General features: G+C 58.9%; 1 protein-coding gene across 2 annotated transcripts; it reads left to right on the top strand.

Moving 5' to 3' along the window:
* Positions 1–152: 152 nt before the first annotated feature.
* SLC25A28 (solute carrier family 25 member 28) lies at positions 153–5,981 on the top strand. Of its 2 annotated transcripts, XM_077823379.1 has the most exons (4): positions 153–455; positions 1,396–1,624; positions 3,141–3,197; positions 4,877–5,981. In XM_077823379.1, the coding sequence occupies exons 1-4, from the start codon at positions 168–170 to the stop codon at positions 5,392–5,394; spliced, it is 1,092 nt and encodes a 363-aa protein (XP_077679505.1). In that variant the 5' UTR covers positions 153–167; the 3' UTR covers positions 5,395–5,981. The 2 variants fall into 2 exon arrangements, with proteins under 2 accessions (XP_077679505.1, XP_077679506.1); XM_077823380.1 differs by lacking the exon at positions 153–455 and having other exon boundaries at positions 1,424–1,565.
* The last annotated feature ends 2,016 nt before the right edge of the window (positions 5,982–7,997 follow it).

Below are 7,997 nucleotides of genomic sequence, written 5' to 3'. Positions count from 1 at the left end.
GGGCGGTAAGTCTGGCCAATCGAGGCCGCTGACGGGCGGGGCGGAAAGTGCCGCCGGCCAATTGGCGCTGAGGAGGCGTGGCGGGCTGAGCGGGAGCCTCCGGCTGGACGCGGCCCGTGGCTGAGACGGCGGCTCCCGGAGCGGGATCCGAGGCCCCGGGCGGCGCCATGGAGCTGGGGGCGGGCGCGGGGGCGGGCGCGGGCCCCGGGGGCGGGCCGCGGCCGGGCCGCATCCTGCTGCTGCTGCTGGGCGGGGGCCACGGCTGGGCCCGGCGGGGCGGGGCGGAGGCCGCGCCCGGGCCCGGGGGCTCCGAGGCGGCGCGGAGGCCGGAGCCCGCCTCCGACCCGGACTACGAGGCGCTGCCGCAGGGCGCCGCCGTCTCCACCCACATGCTGGCCGGGGCCGTGGCGGGGGTGCTGGAGCACTGCGTGATGTACCCCGTGGACTGCGTCAAGGTGAGGGGCGCGCCGCGAGCGGGGGCTGCTGGGCCGGGCGCTGGCTGGCCCGGGGCAGGACCCTCCCTCCCTCCCGGCCGGCCCGGCCTGGCCCGGCCCGGGGCAGGACCCTCCCGCCTGGCGCTGCTCCCTGGCCCGGGGCAGGACCCTCCCGCCTGGCGCTGCTCCCTGGCCCGGGGCAGGACCCTCCCGGCCGGCCCGACATCCCGGCCCGGGGCAGGACCCTCCCGCCTGGCGCTGCTCCCTGGCCCAGGGCAGGACCCTCCCGGCCGGCCCGACATCCCGGCCCGGGTCAGGACCCTCCCGCCTGGCGCTGCTCCCTGGCCCAGGGCAGGACCCTCCCGGCCGGCCCGACGTCCCGGCCCGGGTAAGGACCCTCCCGCCTGGCGCTGCTCCCTGGCCCGGGGCAGGACCCTCCCGGCCGGCCCGACATCCCGGCCCGGGGCAGGACCCTCCCGCCTGGCGCTGCTCCCTGGCCCGCGACTGGAGCCTCCCTCCCAGCCGGCCCGACATCCCGGCCCGGGGCAGGACCCTCCCTCCCTCCCGGCCGGCCCGACATCCCGGCCCGGGGCAGGACCGACCCTCCCTCCCGGCCCGGCCTGGGGCAGGACCCTCCCGCCTGGCGCTGCTCCCTGGCCCGGGGCAGGACCCTCCCGCCCGGCCCGACATCCCAGCCCGGGGCAGGACCCTCCCGCCTGGCGCTGCTCCCTGGCCCGCGACTGGAGCCTCCCGGCCGGCCCGACATCCCGGCCCGGGGCAGGACCCTCCCGCCTGGCGCTGCTCCCTGGCCCCGGGCAGGACCCTCCCGGCCGGCCCGGCGTCCCGCCTGGCGCTGCTGCCTGGGCTCTCCAGCCCAGCCTGGGGAGAGCTGGGGGCCAGGGCTGGGCTGTCCACAGAGCTGTTCGGTGCACGTAACGCCCCTCTCTTGCTGCACTTTCAGACGCGGATGCAGAGTTTGCAGCCGGAGCCTGCCGCCCGCTATCGGAACGTGCTCGAGGCCCTGTGGCGGATCGTCCAGACAGAGGGTTTCTGGAGGCCAATGCGGGGCATGAACATCACGGCCACTGGGGCCGGCCCTGCCCACGCCTTGTATTTTGCCTGCTATGAAAAGTTAAAAAAGACATTGAGTGATGTTATCCATGCTGGGGGCAATAGCCATGTGGCCAATGGTATTGATCCTTCCTGCACCGCTTCCCTGCACCACCATCCCCGAGGGGCTAGAGCAGCTGAGGGCAGCCCTGCTGGCTGGGGTGGTAAAGTCAAGGACAGGGCATCCCCAGAAGCCAGGTCTCTTGTGCTCCCTCAGGATGACTCAAGAGAGCTCAGACTGGTTGTCAGAGCTGTTTCTCTCTCTCTGCATAGGTACCATCTCCCAGACATTGTGCCCTGACCTGTACCTGCATAGCTCTGTACCAGGTCTGCTGGGCCTCTGTGTCCACTCCTCTGCACTGGCGGTAGAGCAGGCAAGGGCTGTGTGCATCAAGGGGAGAGCATGAGTGGCACTAGAGGTGCTTGCTACTGTTTAGACCTGTTCATGGGGCCAGGTGCAGCAATGGGGAAAACAACTGTGCCCCAGCTAATGGGAGGGGAGCACGGTGCGTGTGTGCCGGTTCTTTGGGGAGTCAGGCGTAGGGGCCTGGGCTTGCTGTGTGGCTCTCCAAGGTGCTGTAATGCCACCAATTTCCTCGCCCAGCCCAGGGCAAGGTTTCCTTGGTGATGGTGGCCAATGGGCAGGGAGACACAACTGGTAGCAATAGCCGAGGCTGATACTTAGTGCGGTGGGCTTAAAGCATTAGATGTGCTGCACTCAGGCCAGTCTGCTGAAGATGGAGCAGATGTCCTAAGCAATGTCCTCTCTCCAGTCATTAGCTAGCAGCCCATCTGCGCAGTGCTCTGGTTCCACATCACCCTTCCCTACCAATCCCAGCGCTGGGCAAGGGGAAGTACTGTACTCGTGCTTGAACCTATTCATAGACCTGTCTGAGATGTTCCCAGGTATCTGACTTTGAGGAACAGGTTAGTGGGGCTGGGAGCTGGCCAACACCTTCCCCTTGCTCACAGCAACACCTGTGGATGGGAGCTGCCTGCAGGACTTCCCCTCGTCTCTGAGCTGGGATTGACTGCAGCATTGTGGGTAGGTAGAGTGGAGCAGGGTTCAGGATGCAGCCCTCAGAGTTCCCGTGCCTTACTCCTAGGGTGCCTTTGACTTTCTCTGGCTCCCCACGCTGCTGTGCTTGAACAGATTTGGGACTCGTTGGACCTGCATTGGAGGGTGTATTTTACCCTGGTGGATACTGGGGTTCAGTGGGATCCTGACTATGGAGTGGTTTCTCACTCTGGGACACGGTGAGGCATGGTCCGATGGGGTCCCTGTGAGTCTGTTTGCATCTTCTCTCTAGTAGGTGCTGGGATTAAGTGAGGCCTAGTCGTCTCCATAGGGATCTGGCAGATTATTGCACTTCCCCTCAATTTGTGGGTTCTGAAGCTGGGGGTTGCTGGCATCTGGCCCTCCTCTTGGGCAGGATGTGGTGGCTGCATTAGGAATTTACCAGTCTTCTCCTTTCTGGTAGTGGAGTCCTGGCAGTGGGTGTCTCCCTCTTCTCTGGCGAGGGGCTCTGGGGCTCAGTGGAGCCCCAGGTCTCTCGCCATCTCCTCCCCTCACATGTGTCAGTTCTTGTTTTACAGGTGCAGCGGGGTGTGTAGCAACATTGCTCCATGATGCAGCTATGAACCCTGTGGAAGGTAATGATGACCCCATCTCCTCTGCAGGGGAGGCCCCATAGGCGGGGGTGAGGGTGTGTGGTGTTTCCTCTGTGTGGGAGCTGAATTCATCTCTGTGCTGTGCTCCTGTCTGTGGCACCAGGGGGCGCTCTCATTCTGCCCTAATGAGGGAGAGTCCTGCAGAGAGCAACATCCCCTGCCTAAGGCCCAGGCCTGGATAGCTCAGTGATATCCATTTAGGGAGTTGGATTAGCCAGAAGGTTTCTGTCCTAGGAAAAAGGAGCCAGCCTCAGTCTGGGGAATCTAGTGGCAGAGAGTGAGGGAGTCAGCCATTTCCCCCAAGGGACTTGTCATGGGGATCAGCAGAAAAAGTAGCAGCTCTAGCTAGTGGATCTGGATTCAGATTACCAGCGATCTGGGCTGTGGTGAGTGCAGTTCTCACCTGGGCCCACCTGTGCTGAGGCTAGGGAGAGGGTGTGAGTGCTGGGAAACACTGCTCTGTGGAAGCGGCCTTCCCTCAAGGTCCTGCATCCCCTTTGTAGGGTGTTCCTAGGAGAGCCTTCGCAAGATACATACTTGCAGCCAAATGCCTCTTGAGTCTGAGTGCACCTGCAAAGGCAAAGAGCTGGGCTTGCCCATTGCTTGGATGTTACTCCCCAAGAACATGCAGGTGCTTTTGGCTCAGTAGATGACATTCCCTCCTTGTGGTGAGGCTGACCCCTATGCCCCACACTAAGGTGTGCACTGGCTCTTTCTGCAGGACATGGGGTGTTAGGCCTGGTGTCCCGCCCAAATTCCAGCTCAGTTATTTGTGTTCTGTCTCCTGAATCCCCCTGCAGTTGCAGTCAGAGAGTTGTTTCTGCTCTGCTGCATAGAGCTTGAGTTAGGCTCTTGAACAGCTGCTGTTTTCCACTTGGAAGTAATCTGGGCTGTGGCTGTAAATGAGCACATGTGTCTGGCTGAATTAGTGAAATACTTGGGGATATTCTGGGATGGAAGATGCTGTAGAAATGCAGGGATCTGCCCAGATGCTGAGATCCATCTGAGAGACGGAATGATGTTCTCTGACTGCCTCATAGGTCTGTAACAACAGAGGGAGGGATTGGTCTCTCCAAGGGAAGACGTAGATGCTTGGTGCTGAGCTCAGTGTGCGAAAGCTGACTGAAACGAAGTGTAGCAGCCCTTGGGTGTGCAGCCGGATACTAATATGGTGAGGTAGCTGGCACCCTGCAAAGAGCAGTTCTAGCTCAGTGGTTCTCAAACGTTTTTACAGGTGACCGCTTTCACATAGCAAGCCTTTGAGTGCGACCCCCCACCCCCCATATAAATTAAAAACACTTTTTTTATATATATTTAACACCATTATAAATGCTGGAGGCAAAGTGGGGTTGGCGTGGAGGTTGACAGCTCACGACCCCGCCATGTAATAACCTTGCAACCCCCTGAGGGGTCCTGACCCCCAGTTTGAGAACCCCTGCTCTAGCTAGATTCCTGGCTGGGTGTGGGGTTGCTGGGAGTTACTGATCTTGAACCAGGGGTTTTCTGGTCTTAGTTGTCAGTTGTCTCTGAAGCCAGTGAGAATAGAAGCCAGGGAGTTCCCTAGCCCTATACTCATCCTTTCTCTCTCTCTCGTTATCCCCTTGGTGGCTTGGCCACTGGACGCTGTCGCTGACTACTTGCTGACTGCCATCTGCCCCAAGTGGTCAAGCAGAGGATGCAGATGTACAACTCACCGTACCAGCGGGTGACGGACTGTGTGCAGGCCGTATGGCGCAACGAAGGGGCTGGGGCCTTCTACCGCAGCTACACCACCCAGCTCACCATGAACATCCCCTTCCAAGCCATCCATTTCATGACTTACGAGTTTCTGCAGGAGCAGCTCAACCCCCAAAGACAGTATAACCCTGGCTCCCATGTGGTCTCAGGGGCCTGCGCGGGTGCTGTGGCCGCTGCTGCTACCACGCCATTGGACGTTTGCAAAACACTGCTCAACACCCAGGAGTCCCTGGCCTTGAACTCCAACATCAGTGGACATATCACAGGCATGGCCAATGCCTTCAGGACGGTGTACCGAGTGGGCGGTGTGACCGCCTACTTCCGTGGGGTCCAGGCCCGGGTCATTTACCAGATGCCCTCCACAGCCATTGCTTGGTCCGTGTATGAGTTTTTCAAATACATCCTCACCAAGCGCCAGGAGGAGCGCCGGGCTGGGAAGTGAGTCAGAGCTTGGCCCTGCTCTGGGCCCATGTAATCTCCCCTCCCTGCCTCTGCCTCTCGGTGTCTCCCTTTTGGTTTGGTTTGTGCGGGAGACGGGGAGGCAGGAAAGCCCTTGGGTTCTAGCAAGGCCATCTGTTGCCTGGGGCTGCTGCAGCTCTGCTCAGACAGCACAGCCTGCCCCTGTCCCCAGAACCCTCGAGTGATGTCATCCTGTAAGCTACAGCCCAGGTTACCTGCCCTTGCACTTCCACCTAGGAGCTGTGTTCCTGCTCTTCCCCCTACCAAATCTCCTTGAACGTAAAGCTTTGTCTCTCTGGGGATAACGAATACCATGACCCACCACTGGCAAGTCAAAGCTAAGGTGCTCAGGAAAGGTCCTTGCCATTGCCTGGAGTGCCAAGGGCTATTGGCTGGTTTCTGGCTGGGGGGAGTGTAAGCTTAGCCGCTGTCTAGCAGCACGCACACACAGATGCACGCCTGACACCGACTGCCCTGTTGCCAGCTGGCAGGAAGGATTGCCCGGGAGGGGAGTTCATAGGTTTGTGATTGTTCCTACTCTTGGCGCCTCCAATAAATAATTCTGCTTTATTGTCATGTCCCTTGTTACTCTCGTAAAGCCCAGCTCCTGTGGTCTGGCTTGGGGCCTTTCAGTAGCTCTCCAGCGAGTGTTATGCAGTTGTACAGGCTGCGGATGGTGCTCCCATCTTGCACGTTGGGGAGATGTAACTAACTCTGCTGAAAGCTCCCTGCTTGGAGCTGGGAGAGAGGCGGGAGAGAATGTGGCAGGCTGGTGGTGAGGCAGGGCTGTTAGCCAGCAGCCAGAGAGTTGGGAAATGGGCAGGGTGGTGGCGAATGAGGTGCGATGGGAAAACGGCAGTGGCTGGGAGGGAAAGCGGAGAAAGGGGGAGCTGAGTGACAGCAAAGGAAGGGAGACTGGGCTGGCTGATGATCCCTATTGGGAGAAGTGGGACCAGCTAGTGGTCAATGGGATGTATGCCGAGAAGCTCTCTCAAGGTATGGCCCTCAGTATGGAATCGTTCCAGAGCTCTAGGCAGGGGCTGGGTTCCTGCAGAGTTGGGGAGTAAAGGGAGGAGATTCCTGGCTGCTATTGAGGGAGGGAGGAGTAGGTGTATGGGAAGGGCCTCTGGCTGCTAGTCAAGGAGGAGTGGGAGCCTTGGCTGCCCTCTGAGAAGGTGAGAGGGAGCCTGGTGCTCAGTGGTGGGGATGGGTTATTTATTTCCAGCTGAGGGATGGGTTATTTATTTCCAGCTGGGGGATGGGTTATTTATTTCCAGCCCATGACCTGTTGCTCAGCAGCTGGCATGGATCATGCTCAGAAGTGGGAGAGGCTGCAGGAGATTTGTCTGGGCTACAGGACTGACCTTCCGCTAGCTGCTCTGCATGAGTGTGTCTGTAGGGTGTGGTGTGGCTGAAATATAGGTGCTCTCAGGACAGTTCACCTGCACCAGGAAGGTCAGCGAAGCGCATGGGTGAGATGGAGAGGGTGTGAATAAGAGCAGTGGGTGGCATTTTGGGGGATCTTGGCTTCATGCAGGCTAATGCTAGAGAGGACTGGAGCTACAGCCCATAGGGCAATTGCAGTGCTCTGCAATGCTCCAGGAGGGGGCTACAGCTTTCCTGCCCATGGGGAGATGAGCCAGTTGCTGGCCTTTGGCTGAGCCAATGTATGTAACACATCACCTCTGGGGCTGTCTCCTCTGCTGGCACAGACATGGACATAGGGCTGATCCAAAACCCATGGAAATAAATGGAAAGGCTTGAGTGGCCTTTGGGTCAGAGCCTCCTTGGTGAACAAGTCTCTTGCATCTTAACTTCACTGATACTCTGGGCCCTAAATACCTTCCTGCTGCCTTCTTTGTCCAGCATGCAGTGCTGGGAAGACGGCTGGCTCTGTTTGCCATGGGAGCATAGGAATTGCTGTACTGGATCACAGCAATAAACCAGCTAATCCAGTGACCTGTCTCTGGCAGGGACCAATCCTAGGTACTTCTTGCACTGACATGCAGGGATAGGCAAGCATGGGTTCCTCTGCCCGCAGGGAAAACTTCCTTGTGAGCCCAGATAGGTTGGTTCTTGCCTGTGAATGATTGGATTGCTTCCCCCAATTCTTTTACTATAACTTCTGGATCTTCTCTCAAGAACTATCAAATCCTTTTTTTAATCCTCCAAAGCTCTTGACCTCAATGGTCTCATGTAGCAGCAAGTTCCACTGGCCAATGGTGTGTTGCATGGAAAAGTATTTCTTTGGTCTGATTTTTTTTCTGTAAGCCTTGTGGCCTTACAGAGAATGAAGCTCGCTATTGATAACTGTTGGTGACTGGAGGGAAGAGCTGCTCAGAGCTCCCTGAGAGCTCCAGGTGGCCAGGGGCTCCTAGGGAAGGGTGCTCTCTGCTTGTCCATTGGAGAGCAGGGAGGAAGGGGCTGAACGGGCCAGCCTCATTTGCATTTCCTTTCCGTGACCGTTTGGACCACGTTTTTTAACTACCTCTAAGCTTTGAGTTTGGGGCAATCCAGTGGCATTGACCCTTTTGGGAAAAGAAGGGACAAAACACTGACCCAAAGGTGTTTGGAGTCACCCTGACC

The sequence above is a fragment of the Eretmochelys imbricata genome, chromosome 7, assembly GCF_965152235.1.
Source record: "Eretmochelys imbricata isolate rEreImb1 chromosome 7, rEreImb1.hap1, whole genome shotgun sequence".
NCBI classification, from domain to species: domain Eukaryota; kingdom Metazoa; phylum Chordata; order Testudines; family Cheloniidae; genus Eretmochelys; species Eretmochelys imbricata.
This window is presented reverse-complemented; position numbering and strand designations above follow the sequence as displayed.